Below are 26,647 nucleotides of genomic sequence, written 5' to 3' on the forward strand. Positions count from 1 at the left end.
TCCCAACTACACAGGCTTTACCCAATCCCTGTCAAACCATATGAAACCTCTGTGCAGACCGAATAATCTCATCAGTCACACAGGCAGAAACATGACACCTTAAGATGGGCTGGAACGGCAGACTTTTTTTCTTTTTTTTGTCAGAGCGTAGGAGGAAAAAAAACTTTTAGTGCACAAGCTAGCCAACTCCCTCCCCCTGCTGCCTCTTGGTTTCTCTCCCCGTCTTCACATGAAAGTGATAGATCTGGGGCTTTATGACCTCTTTATAGACACAAAGAGTGCATTGAGATCAGGGAAGAATGAAAGACCGAACCAGCCCTCCACTCATTACAACACCCTTGCTTTTAACGCTCTACTTCCTCTGCTTATAAACCCTCGATATTCTTCCTATTTCAAAAAAAGAAACAACAAAAAAAACAACAAAATGACAAAAAACTTTCTCCTTCTTTAATTTGTACTTTTCTATCACGACTCCCCTGGTTCCCAGTCTTACACCAGTGTAAAAACAATGAGTCACGTTGCTACACACTTAGCCACACTGGCCAGTTGGATATCAACCTGTGACAAAAAAACAAAAGAAAACAAAAAAACCCAAAAAGGGCAATTTCTCTTACCCCACTTGGCCTTATTTAGGATATGTAAACCCTTCAACAACCCATCTATGCACATGCACACACACACACATACAAAAAAGAGAGAGCAGCAGTGGGAGCTAATTGCACTCAACGACAGTTACTGACATCAATGAACAACTGCTGCCTGATTGTTACCATATGCTTTTACCAGCTTTTCTGTGTCTCTCTCTGTGTGGATTCAGTATTCCTCAAGGAACTGCATTTCAACACTGCTACACTGACTTCACAATGTGGAAATAGGAGAGACGGGAATCCCCCTATTTCTGTTAAGGCTGCAATTTGTGTTTGGAAACAATGTTGTCACATAGTAACAGAATCTAATCTGATACTTTGATACTTAATATATATATATATATATATAATATATATATATATTAGGGGTGCAACGATACACAAAATTCACGGTTCGGTTCGATACTTTGGTGTCACGGTTCGATATTTGTTCGATACAAAAAAATGTTCATGCCTTTTTAATTTGTCATTTATTAAAATTATAAATAGATATTTTAACTCAAAAGTACAGTTTTTAAATGTAATGTTGCTGAAACAACAAAATAATAATAATAAAAAAAAATCTATCTGATCGAGAAATCACTCATCTTTGGAAAAGAGAGTTTATTACAGAGAAATGTCTCTTTCCAAAATAAAAGCTATACTATACGCTTCTTCTGGGGTATATTCTCAGCAGCATATTAAACATATCAGGTCCCCATAAGAAGAATCATGTGCTAACGGCTGTCTAAATGACTCGGGTAAAGTTTGTAGCATGCGTGCTTGTTGTTTTTGTCTGCTTCCACTTGTCTTTGCACTAGGATGATGTCGGCATAAATATGCAGTCATATTCATTGTGTTCCCACTAGTGCTGTCAGCGTTAATCTCGTTAAAATGACATTAACGCCATAACGCCGCAAATCTCCGTTAACGAGTTAGTGCAGATCGCCCCGTGTGTGGGGCTGGACAGCGTCAACACGTTAACGAGCTAACTGCGCTAACGCAGTTCCCACCAATGTAATTGAGCATTGGTGGCACATCCCACATACTGTTTTACTTTTGTCCATGACGTGCTTACCATCAGGGTCATACTTCACATGAAGACCAAAATAGTTCCAAACGCCAGATCTGAATGAGGGTGGGGGAGGTTCAATTTCGGCTAGCGTTGAGGCAGTTGCCATGTTGCAACGAGCTTAGCTTCTGTCTCGCTAGCTTGCGCTGCGCTCAGTGGATCTGCGCTAGACAGTGCAGCCTAGGCGGATATATCACAGCCCATTGTTCATTTAGTGGTGCTAGTCTCAGAACAGAATCCATTTTTTTGGGATTTCCTTACCTGGATGATTGAGCATGCATCAACACACATCTACTTTTTTCTGGCAAAGTGCAGTTCAACATTAAAACACAGTCTTGCTGCAAAACTGGATTCAGAAACACATAATTAGAACTATTCAGTTACATTTGGTGCCACTTACAATGGGGGAGCAGGCAGTGCATTTGTCAAAGGCCAGGCTGGCAGGCAGAACATTATCGAACCTTGAAAGAAAGCCTCGAATCTGTGGAGGAGAATAAGACCCTTAAGAAAATATTCAGAAAAGCAGACATTCTAATTATGTGATCAAGGTTTGACAACAGAGGGGACAAGCTGACATTAACAAAAGATAAACAACAAGAAAAACAAACAGCTTTTGGAAGTCGGTGTGTTCACTTGCTAGGAAATGGCAAAGGTGATGCTTTTATTCCTTGAAAGCAAAAAGTAATGCTTCCACTGACAATCATGAAAATGCAAAACAAGAATATGTAATGAAAATTTGCCAGCAATTTCTGTATGCTGTTTAAACTGAAAGCAGAGAGCGCCCTCTGGTGTTATAAAGGCATGTTTCAATTCGATTCATTTCATCATATTTAAGTGCTGAATGCCTTCACTCTTAATTAATCATGTACATGCATGTTGCAGTATCACTTATCACATCACATTCTTGTAATTGCCTTCCTCATCCACCCCCAGTTTCCTGTTTTATAATAAAAGCTTTAGCCAATAATGGGGTTTTTTGTTGGTTTTTTTGTTTTGTTTTTTTGATGACGCACAAAACATGAGGAGCATGTAACAATTTCCTGGCTATAATTATCTGGTGGTGAGACTGACGAATATATCAAACATTGGTGGCCAATTACTGTTGATGCCCAGTGACGGAGAAAAGGTGGAAATTCAAGGCTTTTGGTGTTTGAAGATCAAGAGCATCAGTGTTCGTCCTTATATGCACCAAATTCATTTCTTATGCTGTGTGGTAACCTGCAGTGACAGGCGACGCACCATGTCCAGAGAGTAAGGTAAACTGGGGGGGCAGTGAGTCAGACCAGTGGATGAGCGTGGGCGAGTGAGACAGTCGTGAACAGATTGTATAGCTTTATGTAGAGAGCATAAACTGACCACATATGACATATGTGTGTCAAGTAATGTGTAATTACTCAGTCGACGTCAGGCACAGTTCAACACGCGTTTGGATAACACATGAAGATTAACTGTTGTTTAAGCACGGCTCGTCAGACATGTTATTCAAGACTGTAAGACCACTGATTACTTCATGGAGTATTAAAGCATCCTGCTTCTGCTTTTGAGTTACGTCAAAGCAATCAAGGTGCATCATTTCCACTGACAATCAGTGCTTTTAACTTCAAGGGATGATAATATATGTGCCGCTTTGGATCCTAGTTCAAGTTGCTCAACATTCCTCCCACATTAAGGCCATACTTCATTTTATCCTTTTATCCGTTATCTACGTTGCAATTTTGCTATTTTGGATTATTTTCTACCTTAGGCCCGGCTGTCCACCCCTTATATTCTTATATTCTTGTTTTTTGGGGACCTTAATTGAGGGACTGAAGATAAAAGGTCTTGCATGCCCTTTGAAGTAAATTTAAGAGTTTGTGAAACTGGACAATATAGCTAAATCCAGTTTAATTCTACATATATCACAGTAAAGTGCTATTGTAGCAGTTGTTACTTATAGTAACCCTTAATGTTGATTATTTGATTTAGCTTGGGCTTAACACACAGAAGTATCAAAAACATGTTGAGAACATCTCTCAAACACAGCTCTATTCAAGGGCACAAAATTGACAGTGCGGGTGAAAACGAGGGGAAGGCAATGGTATAGTTGCACTTCAGTTACAATGGAGATACAATATAGTGTGCAATTTTTGCAATTCACCAGAAGCTGTCACTGTGGCACCACAAAAAAAACCCCAAACAAACTGCAGAGTGCTGTATAGGCACAGAGTGCCGGGGGACTGAGCATGCCAGTCATTTATACATAAATGTGTGCGTCTCAAGCATATTATTTATTTTGCATTTTTCACTCCAATCATTTTTGCACCTTCTCTCTGTACATGAGCACACACATAAAACACCACATTTGAATGCCAATTTTTTTATGGGTTGTTTGGCTGCCAGCAGATGTGCCAAGCAAATGGCAGTTTTTATGATGATGAATATTGATGGTGATACGCAAATAGAGGAGATGAAATACCGCCATTTAGTCAGGAGCACAGTTTGTCCTAGGTAATTTGCAAAATCAATAAAAATATTTACACTTTCCTATTCCATGAAAAAAATTAATATATTAGTAAACAAAGTCCAATTTGAATGTGTCATTAGGTCATTAGTCCAATCACGCTCAACACAATCCAAAAAACATTAAACAAAAAAAACCCCACACACAAAAAAAAACCTCGGAAACTGAGTTTTACTAATGACAAACCAAAGAAAAAGAGCTACACAAAGGTGCACATTCAGATAAGCACACGGACCCTTTCTTTTTCCTTTCTTCTCCATAATAGCTGCTGCAACCAGCTCATTGATTATCACTATGAGCTATGACTTTGCCACAGCTTCCAGCTGAGCCTTGCCTGACCTCAAGTGCCGTGTTTCTCGAGCTATGAAAAAGAATTAATTTTGTTCTATTTGGCAGCACCAAATTCAAGTCTAGTTACTGCCTGTTATGACAAGCCGCAGCGCCTTACTCTTGACTCATTTCTACAAAAGGACTGAAAGGCACCAATTCATAAAGCACAAAGACATGCAAATCTGCAGCTAAAGTTTGCATATCATAAAATCTCTTCCTGTCCCAGAAAATGGGCTTCTGGCGCTCGGAAAGACTAAGATCTCTTAATTATGATGGTTTCCAGGCATGATGAAGTCTCCTTATTAGGGACCTTGAGTCATGTTTGATCTTTCAGTTTGAACATATTTAATGACTATTAAAATGACCAAAACGGGAAACCTTTGTGTATTGTTACAGAATAAAACACATCAGATGTAAGAATGTTGTCTCTACATATGTATGTTTGTACTGATGTGGACAAAAACCCAGCAAAATATTAAAAACAGAAAAAAAAAATCACCACTAATAGCAACCATAGAACTGACTTGCCAAGCTTTTAAGGCAAGGTTGTGTGCAGGGCACTTAGTGAAATACTATAACAGCGAGGCTGCTGAATTACACAACACTTCCATCATTTCTGCTTGTCCTTCTTTTCACAGAGTATGCATAACAAGACAGCAAACTGTGCCCCTTTTCACTTGCTGAATCAAAACATAATCATTTCTTCTTTGGGTGAATGCTGAGATACTCCTTTGCAATTATCTCTCTTCTGCACTTGGTTACTGTTGTTCTCTTCGCAGTCCCAAACTGGACTCTCAGTGAAATGCAGCTTTTTCAGAATGTTAAAGCAATACTTCAGCCTCCGCCTTCAGGATCTGCCACTTGTTCCCCTGAGTCACTGAGAGCTTTGTATGTAGGTGTCTGGAAAACTTTAATAGCCTGTAAATATGCTGACCCTGAATTCAACTTCAGCAATAACAGTTTACTGTCTGTTATGCAATTCTTTTTTATTATTATTTTTAACTCTTACATGCATACTTTGGATTTTTAGCAACATTTTGCAAGTTATTCATTTCAGATTTTTATATGAGTGCATCTATATGTCTGACCTGATGTGGCACGAGACCGAGCGAGGTGGGAGGTTCGTTCATTCTGTCATCGCTGCTGCTGGCCACTGCATAGCCTCTGAAGGAGAAGAAAAGGGACATAAGTTTATATACCTACACATACGCTTGTGCAATTTTGGCAGTTTTTAAGAAATAAGTAATAACAGAATAAATAAATAAGATGAAGAATTAAAACCAGCAAACCTGCTTAAACAACCTTCCACAGAAAATTATAATACACTGCATTCTGATGATTTTTTATTATACACAGCAAATCTAAATGTCCTGCTAAGAACCACTGACTTTGGTTTTCTATACTGAGAACTAATAGATCCTACTTCCTTGAATATGAAAAGATTTTACATTTTTCATGTGATCTGAGAGCTCCTGCTCCCCAGTAAATTTAACCAGGGTTAAAAGATTCTACTCTGTGTGGATAACAATAAGTGAAATATCACATCTCACGCTGAGCTGACAGTGGTTTTGCAAAGTCAGAAATCTCTGTCAAACTGCAGCAACATTAATCCTGAAGTGCCAATTTTCTAAAGCCAGTGGTTGCTATGGAGTAAGATTTCAAATGAGAGCTGGTGTAAGGGGCTTTTTTGGGATAAAGAGCTGGAAGAATTGGGGTTATACAGAAAGGCACAAACACAGCTACTAAGATAAAAACAAGGACACAGAGAGTAGCTGAAGCAAGACACAGAGAGATCTTGGTGTAAAGCAAGGAGCTACATAAACACAGAAGTTCTGGGAAAAGCACATGGAAATTCACCTTCTCCTTTGCTTTCTAAGCTTTTTATCCAGGACCAAAAGAACAGCTTTGTAACAGCTTATAACATCTCAAAAACATTCTGAGAGAAAATGGCTGTCTTATCAGGCCCAGCAAGCAGCCACTTTAGTATGATTTTCACCAAAAAGGGCACACACAATTCCATTTTCACAAAGACACACCCATGCACATGACTACACACTTAATAGGCATGGACACATCCCCATTGGCGTTAAGAAAAAAATACACATTCTAAGAGACGGAAATATCGAGCTAGCACAGACTGCAAAGAGAACTTAAGGGCTGACTGAACCTCGGTGTTAGAGCTTTTGAAGCATGAAAATGAGAAAAAGCTCGGCGGGGGGGGGGGGGGGGGGGGGTCGGAGGAGTGGAGGGGACTGTGCTACAACCAAATTACCAATGCTACCTGCAGCGCAGTGAGACCTCAGCTGCTGTGCTGCTCCATCAAAAAGGTAACATCTCCCTTAGTTTTAAGCCTGGAGTGAAGCACTGATGAGAGTACTTCAGACAGGTACTGGTAATCAGGGCCGTTCACTAAGGGAGGAGAGTGCTAGCCCTCTAGTGCTTGCAAGGATGTTTTATTAAATCCAGATTGGAATGTGGACTGTGTGTGTAAAAGGAAGAGGGCAGTTTGACATAAAAACTTTTTTTCTACTATGGTTCTGAGTATGATTTTTTTTTCTAGCACCATGCTGAGAAGCATATATTGTATACCAGAAACACAAAAGCCAGAGGTGTGACGCAAGAGTCAAGCAGACTGTGCCGAGAATAAACTCAAGTGGTCATCTGGGAATATCCACTGACACCGGTAAGAGACAAGAATACCTGCTGTCAACCTCTCACACTTTGCCCAACACTTCAACCTATGAATGTATGGCCAGACCATACATTTTAATACATAAAAGATGAACGTTGCGTACAGGTCTAAAATGTCACGGCAAGGGTCAACCTTCAGTGTCAAAAAATAAAGCCAGTTTGACATTTAGCTAAAAACTGCAGATCGTCTAATGACTACGTGAGGCTGCTCCAAAAGTGACTCTTGTGTTAAAATATCGATCTAATGGCATTAAAAGCAGTCAAACCTTGATGCATAGCTCAGTATTCATAACAAGGGTTTTTTTCCTTCTAACACATATAGTGTTTTTTCAAGTGTAAAATGTATCTAAGTGTAATCAGAATTTGTACAATTTAACTAAAACTTTCACCACCAGGTGACAGTGTTTTACCAGAAAGTGTAAGTGTAGTTGCCCTTGTAGATGAAAGCAAGTAAACGCAGGTTTGGGGCTTTGACAGTGCAGTGCAGTGCATCAGCGCTGATGCATCACAGCAAGAAGGTTCTGGGTTCAAACTTCTTGGTTGGCTAAGGCTTTTCTATGGACTTGATATGTTCTCTCATGACATTCATGTCATGTTAAATGGCGATGCTAGATAAGTTTACTTTGCACACAAATACAAAATTATTTTACAAAAACTACCCCTCCCCACCAATGCTAATACTGAGTTATATGTTGTTTTTGCTGGACAACAGCCTGCAGTTGTTTCTTGTAGGGAGCTGGTGAGGAGCTTTGTGGAGTGGTCTGGCAGAAATAACCTGCTTCTGAAGGTCAAGACAAAGAGATGGTGGTTGACCTTCAGAGGAAAAAACACACTGTGACACGGCCCATTAACAACATGGGCAGCTACGGATACTTCTAAGTCCACCTGAATAGAACAGACTGAACTTGAAGATCAAAAGTGATGCTGCGTAGAAGAAGGTGACGAGCAGACTCCTCTTTCTGATGAAGTCCAGATACTTTAACATGTTTGGCAAGATTTGGAGTTCTACCAGTCTGTGGCAATTCCCCTATTTATTTTGCTGTTCTCTCCTGTGGGTCAGTGTCAGTGCCAGAGATGCCAACTGATTCACAAGGCCAGAAGCATCATTGGCCAAAATTTGGAGGTGTCTGAGTCAGTGAGGGACAGAAGGTCACTGAACAAACATGCTCTCCATCATGGACATCCCATCTCACCTGCTCAACTCCACACCTCTGAGGAAGATTGCATTATATATATTATCTGTGTTATATCTTCTTTATTAATGTATTATTAACATTAATGTGTATTAATGTTCTTACTCTTCCTTAAAAAAACGGGTAAGTGCCTATGTGCCTGCGTCACTTTTACTATAACTATGTTGTTTAGTTATTGTAGACTGTACCATTTTTATTCTTTTCATTCTTTCCTGCTGCCATAACACAAGAATTTCCCGTGTGGGATCAATAAAGTGTCTATGTATCTATATGCCTATCTACCTGTCTGTCAGTCTTGAGTCAATCCACAGATTTTCAGGGGAATCCAAGTCAGGGCTTTGTGCAGGCCAGTCAGTACCATTGACGTTGTTCTTCACCAGATGGGATGTATGGTTGTTGTCTTATTGGAAGACAGCTATCCAGTTTTGACGCTGACTGCTTGAGGTTTTCTTTTAAAATCGTTTTTCTTCTTGACGAGATTCCCAGTTCCAGTCACACTCAAGGATCCTCAAAACATAATACTCCTACCGCCATGTTTCACTGTGGGTTGATGTTCTTACGCCTCTCCTTCTTTCTCCAAACATAAGCAGTGTCTCTGTAGCCAAATAGCTCTAGTTTTCAGTTTCTAGTTGTCTAGCTTTATGTGATTAAATGATGCACAATCTTCAGGTTGTTTTAAGTGTACTTGAGTCTGGCTTGAAGGTGTGTCCATGCAGAAATTAAGTTTTTCCTCAGTCTACAGCCTTGCAGTGCATTTCTGTGCAGGGTTTTAGTGATCTTCCTCTATGAATGAGTGAACTCTCACTTCCTACCTTTGCCAGGCTTGTTCTGTACTGTGTCGCTCTCTTTGAATTTCTTGATGATACTTTTCATTCCAGCTCTCGTCAATTATAAACCTTGTGATAACTTTGTAAATCCATCTCCTGCTTTGAGAGCATCAACAGTTCTTTTCTCCAGCCTCAACTGATTTCTTTGTTTCTGGCCTGAAGTCTTCTCAAGTGAAAAAAATGGGAATATATCCTTTAGTTTTAACTCAATTTTACATCCTTTGAGCTTTACAAAGTTAAAGGACATCATTGCACAGGACTGGTTTGTGCTATTGCTCTACAAAAGGGTCAGTTTTTCAGGGGGGTAACAATACTGAGCCTGGTATGTTTTTTTTAAAAAACAATTATGTTATTTGGACAACAACTTAAAATGTCATCAGGGGGCTAATAATTTTGTGTACATCTGTAATCAAGAATTAATGTAAAGCTACTGTTAGACTAGCATCTTTCTAGCCCACTTTTTCTTTCAGTTGCTCTCTTCGGGGGTTGCTACAGCAGATCAGCTGGCTCCATCTCACCCTAACCTTTGCAAACTCTTCTGTCACATGAAGCATTGTAGATGTTCCCTCTCACTATATCCATAAGTGTTCTCTTCTTCTTTTCCTCTTGCCAGGCAGCCCAATCATCAACATCTTTTTACCCAATATATCCACTCCCCTGTCTGTCTGCACCTGTTACTCTCAACCTTGCCTCTCTTACTTTATCTCCAAACCACCCAACTGTAGCTCTCTCTCTGTAATATACTCAGTCCTTATCCTGTCCACCCTGGTCTCTCCCAGTAAATATTTGAGTATTTTAAACTCTGTGACATCAGGCTCCACTTCCTTCTTAGCCTGCAGTTACTGTTCATTACACATAACCACAGTCAAAAATAAGTAAATATATACATAAACAAATTAAACAATAATGAAGGACACATGTTGCAAAGGAGACATGTCTGTTTTGCAGTCGATGAGAAGATGACTGTACTTCTAACAGCGATTTATTCCCTCAACCATTAGTTTCGGGGCCTCTTCAATACAGTACAAGGCTCATTTCATAAATAACAGTCCTATTTAGCAAAAAATAGGTTGTACAGTTGGGGCATGGCTCGCTTTTACCTACTGGTCATCAATCTGATCGCGCTCATGTTCACTGAATCCAGTGATCAAAACAGTAATCTACTTCTAAATAAACCCATGAGTGACTATTTGTATTAAAATCTATGCAAGTATAAGGGCCAGTAGTTACACCCTTAATACAACTTCAATTTCTTATTAGTAGCAAACATACATTTTGTCATCCTCACCCTTCACTGTGCTGTAGAATGGAGACCATCATCTCAACAGCCAACGCTCCAGCAATCATAGCAAGGCCCGGTCTGCTGACTGTGCACTGCTGATCCAGAGTCCGATCCCGGGTTGACTATTTTAGCAAAACAAAACACAACAAAAATAGTAAGAAGATCAATATAGAGAATCATGTCCTGGAACTCCAGAAAGCCAAAGGTCAATCCAGTAAACCTGAGAGGATTTTCTCCAGAATAAGTAGAGAAACGAGAGGTGAGAAACATTGGCACTGGCCGAAACTCTTCTCCAGAGGAATTTTGACCAAGTTGTTGATCACAAACTGTTTATGACACACTGATGACTAGCGGATACTTCCAGTTGAGTAGGGTGTTAGTAATGCCATAGTATTTTCATAAATGGATCATTAGTGTCAGTGGCTGCAAACCTCTTGGCCAGTGTCAGCTGGAACAGGCTGCAGCTCACATGTAAAAGGGTAAGAGGGTATTGCTAATGGATGGATGAACGGATCATTAGTGTTTGTGCCAAACCTGCAAATATATATTTTGGGGATATTACGCTGTGGACCACACATGCTTACCAGGGGAATGGCTACAAAATCTGACATGTAACCCTTTAGAGTCAAAGGTATTTCATTTTTACTTTCTGGTCATGTTTTATTCTTGCAGCAATACATCCTCACACTGAATATGTCCCATATGTTTAGACAATCTGTATCATTTTGCCTCAGGCCTGTCTCACTTAAACTTTTATAACAATATGCAAAACTCTATATTTATTCATTCACTGAACTCAACCTTAGATCAACATTTAGAATATACTGATAGACTCTGCCTCAAGTTCAAATCTTAGTATTACTTTAATGTTTCACAGAGAGACCGACACATATGGCATTTACAGTAGAAGTCAAAGCCCATTGCAGCAAGTTTCCAACAAATGCCATAGCCTTTAATAGCCTATGAAGAATCTTCATACATTACTCCGAAAAGGTCAAGAGAAGGAGAAAGAGAAGGAGAAAATCCAAAACAAAGAACATCCAGAGACACAAGCAGAATGTGGGAATGTGGGTGTCGAGGCTAGAAAGCTACAAAAAAAAGCTACCATCTCAAAACCTTGTTTGCTTGAAAATAACATCTGAAAAGAGATCTCGCTCATGTGACCATCACTAATTTTAATCCCTGTAAACGACACAGCTGACTTTGCAGCAGGGTCTACCTGGTTTTGAGTGCATTAGGTGAGCTACTTAGTTGAGTGTATACTTGTTATCTGTGTGGTTTCCTTACATCTCCTGGTGCCACAACATCATTGCAGAAGTAGCAGCCAAGCTTGTGCCCTGGGATGTTTGAAAACAGGGACGATCCCGGGACAGCGGGCGCAGCACCAGCCGGTGTGGAGGGTGACGAGGAGGCAGAGGAGCAGGAAGGGGAGGAGTCCGGCTCGGTGGAAACGCTCTGAGTGTTGGGAGGTTTCTTCAGGCCGTGGCGCATCACGACAAATGTGTCGAAGCCTAGAGCAGCATTCACCACTAGCTGTGAAAATAACAATTATGGTAAATCATGGTCATAAAAGCTTTTTTACAAAGCAGCAGAAAAAAAGAATCAAAATTGCTTTGGCTTGATTACTGATATTTTTGCCATTTGTCCTGAGTACATTTTCAACCAGTTAAATGTGGCTTGTCTTATGCAGACAATAAGGGAACATCATATTGGATTATTTTTAAAAAATCAATCATATAAAACATTACTGGCCTCTAAGGAAAGCATCTACATTTTTGGAGCAGCACTTGAAACAAATTTTGATGCCAATTAGCAGTGAAGTCTGAAACAGCTCCATGGCACAAATGGCCAAATAACCTCTCAGTTGAGCCAGCCATCAGAAAAAAACCTCATCAACAGCCCACTTAACAGCACACAGCAACATAAGAGTTGCATTACTGTTCCCACTGGAAGCATTACAAGTTCCTGACACAATGTTCAATAAATCCAATTTTGCATGGCAAATTATAAAATAAAATTAATATAAAATGGTAAAGAGAAAAGTTGGACTTGAGTTATCAAGCAATCTTAGTTTCCTGAAGGAGAAGTGAAAGGGCTTCCCAATTTCAGATTCAAGCTTAAAGGTAAATAAAAGAAAAACAAAGTTAAAAAGACATTAATGTCTCCTGCCAGAGTGCTGCACTGTGGCTTGAGGTCCAAAATAACCTTTGAGCAAACAGATCTGTTTAAATCCATGGTATTGATTTCCTGTGCCACTATCAAAATACTCTCAACAAAGCTCATAAAGCCTGTTCTGTTTATGTACATCTGAGACTAGACTACAGTGCGCCAGTACAGACTAGACAAAGTAATAATATTCTGTTACAATTCATTGTGTAGATTACAAAAAGTCCCTAATAGCAAAAAATAAAATCATTAAAAAGGTGGAGTAAAACATGCACTTTCAATCTGCAGTATAAAACAATAAACTATTAAAAACTTTGTTTCTAATTACTTTTCTAGTCATTTAGGTAAAAAGGTTGAATATTTACATCTATTTTGGTCTTTTTGGTGTTTTATGTTTGACTTTTATTCACAGGCTAGTTTGTCTAGTTGCTACACGATGCTGCTCAGTGGATTGATTTAGAGCTTTTTTGCTGAAAACAGCTGTCTCCTCTAAGCGAGTTCATGAGAGTGGCGACAAGGCGAATGTGCAGAACCAAATAATGAGCTGAAAGTAGCTCCACTAAACTGCAGAGTTTAATAATAATCATGAGTGCACACTTCGTTGCAGGTGTCCACTTTCACATTGCATGTCATCATTTCATTCATTGTTTTTATGTAAAATACTATAAGTGGAGCTATAATCGAACCCCACCCCCGCGCACACACACCCTACCGCACTGCTTTGTGACCATTCATTGTACATATTGTACCGTTCCTTCCTACCTTCCTCTTGCTGGCAGCGATAACCGTAGGCAGCCAGCGGCTCTCTCTTGTATCCATTAGTAAAAACACCACATCGTGCTCCTCAATTAGCTTTTCCAGCTGCTCGACATCTCTCTGGGCCTGGGACAGAGTGGCCTGAGAGAAATTCACTGGGTGGCCAGGCATGGGGATGCTCATATTGTAACCTTCTGCGTTCTGCAATAGAAAGAAATAGAGGTAAGGAACGGCTTACAAATTGAGCAGACATGTGTGGTAACTAGCACAATATGTACAATATGTACAAGTCTTTTGTTTGCACAATCAGCTCTCTTTGACATTATTAAAACGTATTTGATTCATATGCATACATTATTTATGGGACAACCAACTTTTAATACTCTCAGGAGGTATTCTTTTTCCAGTACATCTGGCTCAAATCTCTATAGTATAAAATATGTAAGGACATAAAAGAATAGTGCCGTTCCAAAGGCACCTTGGACATAAAAAGAAGTCAGGTTACAGAAGTCTTCTGAGACATGAAAATAGGGATTTCCTCAGTCACAGATTGAAAAGCAAATTTCTCTGCTGTCTGGTAACTGACAGGCAGGGGAGATCAGAAAAAAATGGTCCTGTATAACTCAGCAGTAGTGTATGAAAATAAAACATAAAAGATCATCTTAAAGTCAACAAAATATCCTTAAAAAAAGGCAATGTTCAGTCACTTAATGTCTTTTGTTGTCCACTGCCAAACTTCTCGTGCCATGTTTATCTCCAGGGAGCGTATACTCGACAACAAGGCAAACGGAAATGTCAAGAGTAATTTCATAGTCAAGAGAAGGACAGAAAGGGCAAAGCAGAAGTGCGAGATTTGAACAAGAAAAAATAAAAATGCCACTTTTACTGAATCAGTGGGTCTTCTGCCTTCACTCTTCACATTGTAAGTGTGGGAGCTTGTCAACCAAGTCTTGAATTTATATTTCACTGACGTAAGCGTTGCTAAGCTGCAGAGGTGGTAATCATATTCCAATTTCCTCTATAAACATCCTTAACCTACAGCCAAGAAAGACAAAAATCTTTTTGAGTGTGAGAAAAAAAACTTTCTGGAAAAATAAAACAATCCAAGAAAGCTGCTGTTGATGATCCAGTTCTGATGAGAACAAATTTTAAGCGAGAAAAAGAAGCTCCTGGAAATGTCAGGTGACTTGTGTCAGGTGTTTGCCCACATACAAAATAAGAAATCTGCCTGACATTTTCAACATTGTGACCTTGTTTGAACCATATTCCCCCAGTTCAATTAAAGTACTTCTGCACTTTCAGCTCACCCTCTTCATATTTGTCTTTCCATCTTTCACAGTTGCACCTGACACCCATGAGTTTGCAGAAAAACAAGCAGGGAGGAAAGCCAAGCAGGCACACGCTCACACTGTTAAAAATAGGAGCAGGTGTGGATGCAGCTAGTTTGATGGTAGAAACACAAAGTGTCACGACACGTCATGACTACACGGGCCACGTGTCCATTTTTTCACTTTCTATTTCATTCCCAGAACATTCAGAGAGAAACTGGCGAGAGACCTGGATGTCAAGTTGATGACATGACAGATGTGTGTGTGTGTTCAACTTAAAGGACATCACAGTTCTTTTAGTGTGTGACACCATTTTCCCGTCCTAGTGTATCTCGTTTCACCGACACGTTATTACAGAGACGATTGCAAGCTCTGAAAAATCAATACTTTTACAATGAGGCTTGAATCTTACACAGTTTAAGGTAAATTACATCAGACGTTTAAACACTGAGGGAGTCGCTGTGTGAGATGTGACTGATAAAGGCACAGGCATGCTAAGGACACACAAGTTTTGAGACTCCTACACATGGTCAGTTTAGTTAAAACTTACAAGCTGACAAGAAGCAGAAGGTGTGAAAGCATTTTACACGCTGCTTTTCTTAGTCAGTCTTCTTAAAATGCTTTAAAAATGATTTAGAGGCTCCAGAAGTGGATTTCGCTCCAGATTTAAAAGTGAAGATAACGTGTTTGGTTTGTGAGCATTAGATGTGCTGTGAGGCTAATTTTATTATCTGTGCAAAGCAACCTGTCTGGATGCTTTTTCTAAGCTATGCCAAAATCTCCTGGCAGTAGATTTGTATTTGCTGTCCATTAGATTGCTATTGATTCAGTCAACTCACTCCAGCTTTGAAGTGTCATGTTTTCAGAAGGAGAAATCATTTTTGGCTTAAATGTTTATAACTAATGTGAAAACAGTATGATTGGTGATGGAATCAAACACACACACACACACACACACAAAAGAAACACACAGATTCATTATAAATGGGTCTTGAGTCAATGAAGCTGTCAGATACCGAGATGATTAAATTTGCCACCAACATATAAAAGGGAAAACTGCCCATTCATTTTTTTAAGTTTCATGATCTTCTGATCCCAACATTGCATAATATTCCAGGACAGACAAGTGAATCACCTCATTTTGAAATGCATACTGCACATGTGAGTCACATTATAAATATGCAGCCAGTCTTTGCACTTTCTAGTAGCTTAATAATGGCTGCCCCTTTCAAACCGATCCAGAGCCCTTCTGTGAGTGTTTGTTTGGCTGCTTTTTCATTTGCTAAAATAGACACCCCCCCCCCCCCCCCCCCCCCCCCCAAAAAAAAAACAAAAAAAAAAAAAAACAAACCACCCACAGAGAACCCACTCATTAATTTGCAAAGTATTGAAACCACCAGCATTAATATGCATAAAAACCAACTCTTGTTATTTTCCATGGTGTGTACCTCACATCTAAGTTACAAGAATTCAAACAGGAATACAATTAAAAACCTACCAACAGTAAAATGGCAATTGCATTCAGTGCAGTTGTAAAGTGATTACAAATTCATCTTTTTCAATGTTATTTTAAGATAATTAACCTCCATTTATCACATGAACACTGGCCTCAGCAGCACTTTGTGAGCATCATCAGTGACAGTAACTAGTAGGCACTGTGCCTTGTGTGCATTTCAAATGAGTGCTTGGTGTGATTCTAATATAACTCTAAAATATGCAGAACAGAATCACAGTATTTCTGAAGGAATGAATAACAGGGATTATGACAGACTGTAATTATTGGCTTCCAAGAAGCAGGGCATGTTGTAACTCTAAAATATGAGCAGAAATACAGACATCATATTACACAGTTAAGCATTGTTATTCGACCTACCACACCGGGAAAGATTTTGGTAAGTCGGTCAACAGCTGCCATGGCTTTGGACTTTCCACCTCCAAGACAGTCCTCAAACTCATAAAGCGGCTGCCGCACTGGATTGGAGTATGAGATCTTTGCGTTGTCTACAAATGTAATGTGTCGCACTCCCCATCCCTGGAGAAAAATGGAAAAACCATAATCGACCATTTACTGACATGAACACTGACCTAAATTGCGCTTTGTAAACAGTTTCAGTGACAATGAGTGGGAGATGGTGTGCCTTGTGTGCATTCAAAATGAATACTTAGTGTGATTACAATCTAACTCTGAAATAATGGGTGCATTAGTGTGCAGGTTAAACAACTGTATAATTTTAGTTCTACTCTACATTACAACAGGCTCAGTCTGAAAGACAATCAAATAACTGGCAAAAAAAAAAAAAAAAAAAAAAAAAAAAAAAAAAAAGGAAGCACCAATTTGGATTCAGACGATGATTGTACCTGCAGGCTAAAATACAGATCAGAGCTGTTGTTTTTCACACTGAAGAAAGACTTTAAAAAATATTAAAAACCAAGTAAGCCTTTTTTTAAAAACAATTTTTTAAAGTCACCGATATGGATGGAAAGGATTTTTAAAAATGAAAGAAAATCTCTTTTGTCCATTTGCTAATTGGACAGGATTACATCATCACAAATAATATGACATGTCTATGCTTCTGTTCTGTGAGTGCAAATTAATTAAAACGCTAAAGTTGTTTCAGAATTTCAAGTGGTTAGCAAAAGCAATTCAAGATAACTCATTTACAGTATACTGTAAACTTTATGGCACACATCATGTTCAGACACCAAAAGTGAAACAAGTGGTGAACAGTGTGTCAGCTGATCAGTTTAAGAGGAGGTTTATTTATAGAGAGGTGCTGCCTACATCCCCAGAATGAAAAATAATTAACATCGAACATCTTCTAATCTTTGTAAAACAATATGCCTGGTGAACACATGCCACATGGTTGGAGTGCAGTGGCGTAGGTTCAACTACAACCCCTGCTTTCCCCTCCTCTCTCTCCCCAATTTCCTGTCTATCTTAACTGCTCAACTATCAAATAAAGACATTTAAAAAGAATGTAAAAAATTGAGGTGTGTGACAGTGAAACAGTGAAGCTGGCAGTTGTTGCAAAGCTTATAATCGACTGAGCTTCTGTTAAAGGGACCTTTGATGAAATCCTGACTTTGCAGGAAGTATGTTCCTGTGAAAGTCAGTGGTTCCAAAAACACTCTGAACAAACAAGCATCATGTATGTGTATATATATTGTTAACAGTGGAAACAGTAATGCTAGCATATTAGTTAGAAGAAGAATAGTCCTTTTTTTCTCTTTTGTATAAATGTAATCTGAGACACACAGTAATATGATAATAATGTTAAATCTACACTTTTTAGGATAACTGTCTTGATAATGGCACCGGGGCTACTGCTTATTATTGTTGTATTAGCAGTATTTGTATGGATAGTCCTGTAAGTTGCAGAAACGTTTAACAGGTTTCATAACCTGACTTGTGGCTACACCTTAACATAGCATGAAAAAAAAAAATACTACCCATCATCAAAACATAACATTTCTCATCTTTACTAACATCGGTGTTTAAAAAATCTTCTGTAACAGTTTCTGGTTAAGCAAGTGATAGACCCTAATGAATTAAGAGCCATAACACTTTCCGAGGAGCACTTATCCAAATTCTAACATACCTTCATCACCCTGTCTACCCACTGATTTGATTTTCTATCCTTACCATGAGTGTCCGGGCCACATTGCATCCAAGTGTCCCAGCACCCAGAAGGAGACACTTTGTGTTGATCACTTTGTCCAAGTCCAGGGAAGGAACCAGCCTCCATCTCATGAGTTTCAGGTTCAGGTCTACTGAAGACTCTGCAAGCCTGTAAAAAGTTAAGTAAGACAAGTGAAGACATACACTCACTAGCCACTTCACCAACTGTTCGTTATCGCAAATATCTAATCAGCAATCACTGGACATCAACTCAATGCATTTAGGCATGTAGACGTGGTCGAGACAACCTGCTGAAGTTCAAATACTTGTATTATTTATTTCACCGTTTGGGGTCCATGCATTCACTGAGGTTGACCATCCTTGGCCCCATGGCTCCTTTTGGATTTTTCTCCCAGCCGACACTCTTGGGACAAGCTATAAAAAAAAACAACCCAAAATGCAGACAAACATCAAAACACACTTGCAATGTAAAATAAGCAAAAATCTTCCCTACATACAGCAACACTTTCAGGCAAGGACAACTTTACTGAAATTTCTGATACATCGAAACCTTTATTAATTGAGATGTGTGGATGTTAATTTACAAACATACAGTCTACTCCCTCTCTATTTTCAGAATTTAGAAGATGGATTAGCTGAACCCGGTGTAAAGTTGGGCCAAGGTTGATTGGTTAATCCTTTTCAAAACAATATCAAATCATCAGAGTAGATGAATCATTTTTTGATGCATGAATATATCCTCAGCAAATTAATTAAAAGACATGATGAACCACAGAGGTAGACCGAGGAAAACAAAGATTCCTTGTCTGAACTCAACAAAAACCTTTGCAGATCAAAGAGCTACCTGCTCTCCCATCCTGCTATTACCATTTAAATTACTTTCTTCCCTTATTCAGCAGATAAAGGAATAATGGAAACGCTTTGTGAGATTAGTGTGTCCTGAAAAAGAAGCAGTGAGTCTCGGTGGAAAGTGAACTAAGAATGCGTGTTCAATTTAGTATTAATATCCACAAGTGTATGTATCTGAATGCATGCACATATTCACATGAATACAAATACAAATGCACCGATATACAGATGCACAGCAGCACAATGCAAACTGCACAAATGCACCCACACAGAAAAAGAGAAACACAGAAAGAAATAGAGATTACCAGAGTTGTTGGGAAGCTCAGGTAGTTTGACATGGAAGATGACGCTCTGTTGAATGGAGCGGCTTCCCTGCAGAGTTCTGTCCCTAAAACACAGCACCTCCACTGTGTCAAGCTTAGACCCCCTGTAATGCACACGTACACACAGAAGATGCTACATGAAATGTTGAAAATAGCACATTCATATATATATATTTTTTACATGTAGCTATCTCACATCCGTCATTGTGAAATACAACTTAACGTGCCTGTTTCTCCAAAATAAAACTTACAAAACACCTTATACAGCCGTACTAACACACTTCCTCTAATATGGTCCTGAAAAACTGAGTCACGTTACACAATCAAGCTCTGATAAAAGAACTGAATAGGCAAGACATCACAGCCATCTATGCCAGTATCAACAGTTTATGTTTAACAGAGAGAAAAAATGTAGTCAAGCACAGGATTGATGAGGTTTGTTTAAGATAAAACCTGCAGAGCATGCAAGCTAAACTCTTGATTAATTGTTGACGGCGAGTTGATATCACAGAAGACTATTGCTAAACAAGCCTCAGTGGGAGTTCCTTTTTTGTACAATAGAAGAAAAAAAAATCTAAATGCCAGAAAAAAACAGGGAAAACTAAGCTTTGTGACAAAAATCCTCAATGTAGACCTGAAATAAGAGTGTACAGCGCTTCTTAACTGATATAAAAGCCACAATTAGAAACATACAGAGATAATTTTACCGACAGTCTCAGAACATAACAATACATTATGATCAGTTGTGTGAGATGGATTGCTTCCTCTTGCTCAAAGTTATCAGGTCTGGGGTTATGTTATTTCATTTTGATATCTACTCCTACATCTGAATATTTACATTTTTACTCAAAAACTATTTAGTTTCATTTCTCAGCTTGCAAAGCACTCCTTTATTTGCCATCTGAAAATAAAAGTACCGAAAAGCTTTCAGATGATTTGCAGTTTTCACCTGCATCATTTATAGAATATTTAAAAGAAATAAACAAAACAACCTTTTTGTTTGTTTGTTTGTTTGTTTTTACTTAAGCTTGATAAAATATATCATTGCCCGTGGGATATGAATCATTTTATTTTCTAAATTTTCTGATTGTTGAATCAACCACTTCTGTATAAAGCAAATAAAAATCATAATCAAATATTTAAAGATTATAAAGCACAACCACCTGCTTTGGAGACACTGAGCATAAGCACAAGGTGTTCAAAACAAGCAAAAATCACAGCCTACAACACTTAAAGAGGCTGACTGGATGAAAACACACAATATCCTGCTTTAAAAATGCACTCCTGATGATATATGACATATACTCATGAAGGAGCCTAAATTAATCACAAAATAAATGGCACCTTGATGTAGGAGGACGTCCAAGTGTGTTGTTTACAGATAACTATTTTGGAAAACATAAAAAAACATGTCCTTCATAAATGAATAAATATGTACACTCACCGCCCACTTCATTAGCTACACCTCTTCAACGGCATTTTAACACAAACATTTAATCAGCCAACCACATGGCAGAAACTCAGTTTGTTTATGCATGTAGATGTGGTTAAGATGACTTGGTGAAGTTTATACTGAGCATCAAAACGAGGAAGAAGGCAACTCTGAATAAGGCATAGTTGTTGGTCGCAGACAGGCTGGTCTGAGTATTTCAGAAATTGATGATCTACTGGGATTTCACCATATAACCATCACTAGGGTTTACAGAAAATGGTCAAAAAAAGAGAAAATATCCAGCGAGCAGGGGCTCTCTAACCAGAGGAGAATGGCCAAACTTCTTTCAGCTGATAGAAAGGCAAAACTAACTCAAATAACTATTTGTTACAGGTAGAGCAGCATAAGACCACAGCACAACTGTAGAAAGACAAGAGAAAATGCGACAAGATGTTGCCAGGTCTGACGTGTCTCGATTTCTTCTACAACATTTCTTTAACAAAACACACAGACTTGGAAGAAATGGCCGGATTTGTACAAAATGAAAAGGCCGGCAATGGACAGATGCAATGATACTGATGGTTACACCCTCGTGCAATAAAGAGGATGTCCTTTGTATCACAAGACATGATAAGACGGCTGATCAATTTGTTTCACTAACTCATCTAAACGTTAGGGTATAGGAGCTGTGGCAGTTTGTCTTAAAACAACAGCTGTAATCTCCACATTTCAACTTTTTTTCCTCAAAAGAGTATTTCAAGTTTTTTCTTGAAATAGAATTTCATCTTTGATCTTGATATTTTGACTTTATTCCAAATGATTAATAAGAATTTTCTTAATGTGGCCTTGTAACAATGTAACAATACATTCCTTTTACGTGACATAAATGAAAGTAACAACCGTTATCGATCTATCCTGCTTCAGAAACCCTCCAACCCTAGTTAATCTAGTTAAAAATATCTGTCAATATTCTGCAAAGACACCTCATACTGTGTATAAAACAACACCGCCTATGTTTAGAACAAACAGCAGCTGCTGTGTGTCACAGATAGGTATGGCATGAGTTAACAAACCAGCTATGGTCTTTTACCCAGACCAAGCAACTACACCATGCCACAACAAAAAATAAATGAATAAATAAAATGTAAAAAAAATTAAATACAACTGAGAAAAAGAAATATGATTCACATAAATGCAATAAATCCACACAAAGTAGTTCAAACAAGAGTCGCAATGTTTTCTGATGGAATTTGGAGATAATTTTGAAAATCTTTTAGGTGGGAAAAAAAATAATAAATCAGCAAGCAGTGACATCATTATTCATCCTCTTCAAGCAAGGCAGATTAGATCAATATAAACTGTTTGGACAACCTGATTTACATTTTAAGATTAAAGCTTAGCAAGAGCTTAAATAGAAGAAATAAACCTTGTTTATCTGGAAAATTTATATCCTTATAGACAAATAGCACTAGCTTAAAAGCAACAGTCGTGTTTCTGTAAGCAAGTGCTGCCATCTAGGAGCACATGTAATTGATCAAATTAATCACATCCCCACTAAACTCTTGCAACACCACTGAGACGAAGCGGCAGCTCGATACTTCTTTTTCAGTCTGAGTGGGGCAGAATAACTTTAGTAGAGTTTCAATTGGTTTTGTCCTGATGCAAACATTTTTAAACTGATAAATTTCTCTTTTTGAAATTGATAATTTTCTTAAAATACAAAGGTTTACTTTCCTCACACTGCAGCGGGGTTGGGAAATCAGTCAGGAAGAGGAGCCTTTCATTTATGTGCAACTCATAGTGAAATTCAGCAGGTTTTTCCAAATTACTTAATGACCCACAGCACACATCCTTGAGACAACTTCCTCAAAACACAGTCACACATGCACACACACACAGTTTACCATTGGTTAGCTACAAGCATCAGTAGATTCCTCAGAGGCCAGCCCGGATGTTGGGACAGAGTACACGGATCATAGACACCCACAGTAACCTAGAGAAAACAAACAAGGTACGTTTACATTAGCAAGGTGTGAATGTGTATATGTGTTATTGTGTGAGTGTGTAACAGTAGACAACATTAGTAAAATGTGATGAGCCAATAAAACTACAGTAGAAATCCAGTTTGAAGCCACAACAAAATAAATTTTAAACCTTATTAAAAAAAATGAGTCTGTTTGAATCTTTTCAAACACTTTAAACTAATACAGAATGAACAAAAATAGGTTTGGAAACTTTTCGTGTATACTTTAAATCATACTATTATGATATTAATCTAAGTGCAAAAAAAGTAGCAGACACACAGAATAATAACATATAAGTGTAAATTCATGTTTCTAATCATATAAACAAAAATTTTCTTGAAACCTTCTTAGTATCACTGAAAAATGTCTCCCAGTCCCCCAGCACGGCCATCTGAACTGAGTCATCTGTGTATTTTATTAGGAAGTAAGGAACTGCAGTGGCTCCTGTTTTGATGCACAGGCCATCATAAGCATCCTGCAGGGCTGCAATCTAAGACAGAAATTAGAAGTTAGAAAAATCCAGCAATTCAAACATATCACAAGTCCTGAAGTCAGTGCAGCAATTCTCAACCAAGTGACCTCAAAGGGGATGAAAACCGAATTATTTAGTAAAATTATTTTGGTTTATATAGGTGAAGCAGTGGAAGACACTGATAGCACTTTGTATTCATCATATAAAACAGCTAATAGTAATTGTAGAGTTTGAATTTTTCCAGAAAAGGTCATTTAAGGATAACTTCAAAGTGTAATATCTAAAGTTATATGGTGATCTTTAAAAATCCAACCTGCTTTGCAGAGAAAACCTGATCTAGGACGGATGGCGGTCGGACAAGCGTTATCGCCTCTTTGAAACAGAGAGCAGGAAAGCAGAACCAGTAGTAGAAATTGTACTTCTTCAAATCCTGTTTAAAAAGAGTAGCCAGAACAAGAGAGAAACATGAAAGGAAACTGGTTACATGAAGTTGTTCAAGTATGGAAAAAAACAAAAGCAAAAAAGAACAAGCAAACATTTATGATCATATTTTTACGCACTGCAAAGGTAAGGAGAATAAATCTACAAAGGATGGACGGGTCCTTCAGCGCAGCTCCAGACTGTATAGCATCCCAAATCTACCCAACAAAGAGAGATAATACAAAAGAAAAAATAATCAATAATTTAATCATGTAAGGTTCTGTTGGGAAATATGACCATTCTAATGCCTACTTTATAGATAATCCACTTTCAACATGTTTTTGATGTCAGAACAAATTGCCACTGGATGTCTCTTACCTCCTTGGCCTCTTTCTCTAACAGAGCCTTCTTATCAGTAGTCTTAAAGGCATCAAGAGTGTTGGTGTTGTACAGCGTTCCCAAAGCTGGGCAGCAACGAGCGGGAGTTGAACCATCACTAACAGCAAGAAACCAACACATTTTTCATTAAACTGTATGTTCACAGTGTAAACATACTGACCACCAGAAACCTGTGGGCTATATAAAAGTTCATTTTTCCCTATATAGAAGTACATAAACAAAACATCTCTGTGACAACTGCACAATTGGATGAAAGCCACGTAATTTTTTTTTTTTTTTCTTTAGACACACAGGATTTTTGTAACTGTTCAGAGCCGATTTAAAAATACTGGCAGCTTTCAGTGCTTCCCCTCTGCCTCACTGTAGCTGCACCTATGGAATAAGTCTAAACATCCTGGGTGAATTCCTTCTTGCGTTATGGCATTCACAAGATTTTCAGAAAACTTGACCTCTAATCTTCAGGTGGAGGTCACCGAGATTCAAACTCGTCCAACATTTTTAGTAGAAGGTATCAATTTAGGTGTTCACACACTGTCCTCCCACCTGCCCAGCAGTGTGACCCCAACAGTCTATGCTATGCTTTTATTTTGGCTTTGTTTACAATGACACCGTGTATCACAAGACTAAATGGCAGCAGAAAAACTTAGCAGAAGTGTAATGCTTCTTTACACAACATAATGCCTTATACTTACACATCAAATGCACTGTACTCCAAAGTTAGACGGGTAGGCAAACCAAGAGGATCACCTATCAGACATGAAAGTCGATCAGCCACATTGGTAATAGAAAATATAGATCTGTCAATCAAGTGGGAAAACTGCATTTGACAGTGACTAAGTGTGTTGCTTATTCTGTCTTCCTCCCATCACCCTCAACCAGTCATGGCAGATAGCTGTCCCTCCCTGAGTCTGGTTCTACTGCAGGTTTCTTCCTGTTAAAAGGGAGTTTTTCCTTCCCACTGACGCAATGTACTTCATCATAGGGGGCCGTTTGATTGTCGGGGTTTCTCTCTATTATTGTAGGTCTTTATCTTGCAATATAAAGTGCCTTGAGGCAACTTGTTGTGATTTAGCGCTATATGAATACAATTGAATTGAACTGATCTTTTATTGAAACCATGCCATCAGAATACTCACCATTGTAATAGTATCCTTTGATACATTTGGGACTCTCATCCAATCTGTAGTCATTGAGTTTCTTCTGAGTAAGCTCATGCCAAAAGCCTGCTTCCAGAGCGCTGCTGAAAGGAGCAAACTGCAGCTTAAGCTCTGCAGTGGACGGCGATGCCTCACTGATGTCAGATGCCATTACAACTTCACAGAGAGCCACGTTCAACAAGCTGTGAAATAAAACAGCAGACGGCTATGAAACACTTGCAGGCACTATAATAACTTATGACTTAGATACACAAAGAGTAGTAAAAGTAACTCTCGCACTGTTAAAGTAAACAGTCTGAACAAAAACACAGAATAAAAGCTGCACTTGTATACTGTTTTATGACTGGTAAATGAGTGCCTCAATTACCAGTTCACACTCGCACACCAATTATGGGAAAACTCCCTTGCAAGGAGCTGACCTGCCCATCAGGAGTAACTTGGGGTTCAATGTCTTGCCCAAAATCATTCACACATGTTGGTGGAGCCCTGTGATTAGTGGATACCTAAATCAGGAGCTCCTGCTGATCACATAATAATCAGTTCATTATCTGCTGAGCCCTAAATTTCCAATGCTGCTGTTTAATTGACAACCCAGTGAAGAATCTGATTTGAGTAAGCTTATTACTCAGCCAGGTTTAAAATTACTCGATGAGTACATCGCCCAAGATATCAGAGCGATGATATCTTGGGCGATGTGCTTTTGATATGTGAAAGTATCTGCCACACTTGCAAATGAAGGAAAAATCACACTATTATCAGTTGTCTTTTTCTTCTTTCAGCTGCTCCCTTTAGGGGTCACCACAGCAGATCATCTGCCTCCTTCTCACCCCGTCCCTAGCATTCGACTCAGTCACACCAACCCTTTGTAAATCCTCCTTCACTACTAGGGCTGGACTGGTAATGGCATATTAGGCATTTTCCTGGTGGGTCAATATAATTTTTTTTCCTTTGTTGCTATAATCATACAGGCCACCTGCCATGGTGCACTGGCACTACAAACACTGACAGCAGTCCAGTGGACAATTTTTATTAGTGACCCTGAATTAGTGCTGGGCGATATGACGATATATATCGTGTGGAAGATAGAAAAGTGTCTATCGTGCCATTTGTCTTCTATCGTTTCTATCGCTTTTAACCCAAATTTTACAAATTATTACATA

At 38.7% G+C, this 26,647-nt stretch overlaps 1 protein-coding gene across 1 annotated transcript in view; it reads right to left on the minus strand.

Moving 5' to 3' along the window:
* atg7 (ATG7 autophagy related 7 homolog (S. cerevisiae)) overlaps nucleotides 1-26,647 on the minus strand; it is a 63,130-nt gene that overhangs the window by 33,527 nt on the left and 2,956 nt on the right. Inside the window, exons 2-17 of the mRNA XM_063473007.1 lie at nucleotides 25,467-25,669; nucleotides 25,023-25,077; nucleotides 24,310-24,427; nucleotides 24,072-24,149; nucleotides 23,825-23,941; nucleotides 23,383-23,529; nucleotides 22,920-23,008; nucleotides 19,566-19,687; nucleotides 18,735-18,825; nucleotides 18,415-18,559; nucleotides 16,645-16,803; nucleotides 13,450-13,644; nucleotides 11,809-12,054; nucleotides 10,528-10,643; nucleotides 5,617-5,692; nucleotides 2,099-2,179 (exon numbers count right to left, since the gene is read on the minus strand). Coding sequence (XP_063329077.1) covers nucleotides 2,099-2,179; nucleotides 5,617-5,692; nucleotides 10,528-10,643; nucleotides 11,809-12,054; nucleotides 13,450-13,644; nucleotides 16,645-16,803; nucleotides 18,415-18,559; nucleotides 18,735-18,825; nucleotides 19,566-19,687; nucleotides 22,920-23,008; nucleotides 23,383-23,529; nucleotides 23,825-23,941; nucleotides 24,072-24,149; nucleotides 24,310-24,427; nucleotides 25,023-25,077; nucleotides 25,467-25,638 — 2,007 coding nt within the window. The 5' untranslated portion in view covers nucleotides 25,639-25,669. The remainder of the gene's footprint in view (nucleotides 1-2,098; nucleotides 2,180-5,616; nucleotides 5,693-10,527; nucleotides 10,644-11,808; nucleotides 12,055-13,449; nucleotides 13,645-16,644; nucleotides 16,804-18,414; nucleotides 18,560-18,734; nucleotides 18,826-19,565; nucleotides 19,688-22,919; nucleotides 23,009-23,382; nucleotides 23,530-23,824; nucleotides 23,942-24,071; nucleotides 24,150-24,309; nucleotides 24,428-25,022; nucleotides 25,078-25,466; nucleotides 25,670-26,647) is intronic.

Source organism: Pelmatolapia mariae, linkage group LG5 (genome assembly GCF_036321145.2).
Source record: "Pelmatolapia mariae isolate MD_Pm_ZW linkage group LG5, Pm_UMD_F_2, whole genome shotgun sequence".
Lineage (NCBI taxonomy): Eukaryota > Metazoa > Chordata > Actinopteri > Cichliformes > Cichlidae > Pelmatolapia > Pelmatolapia mariae.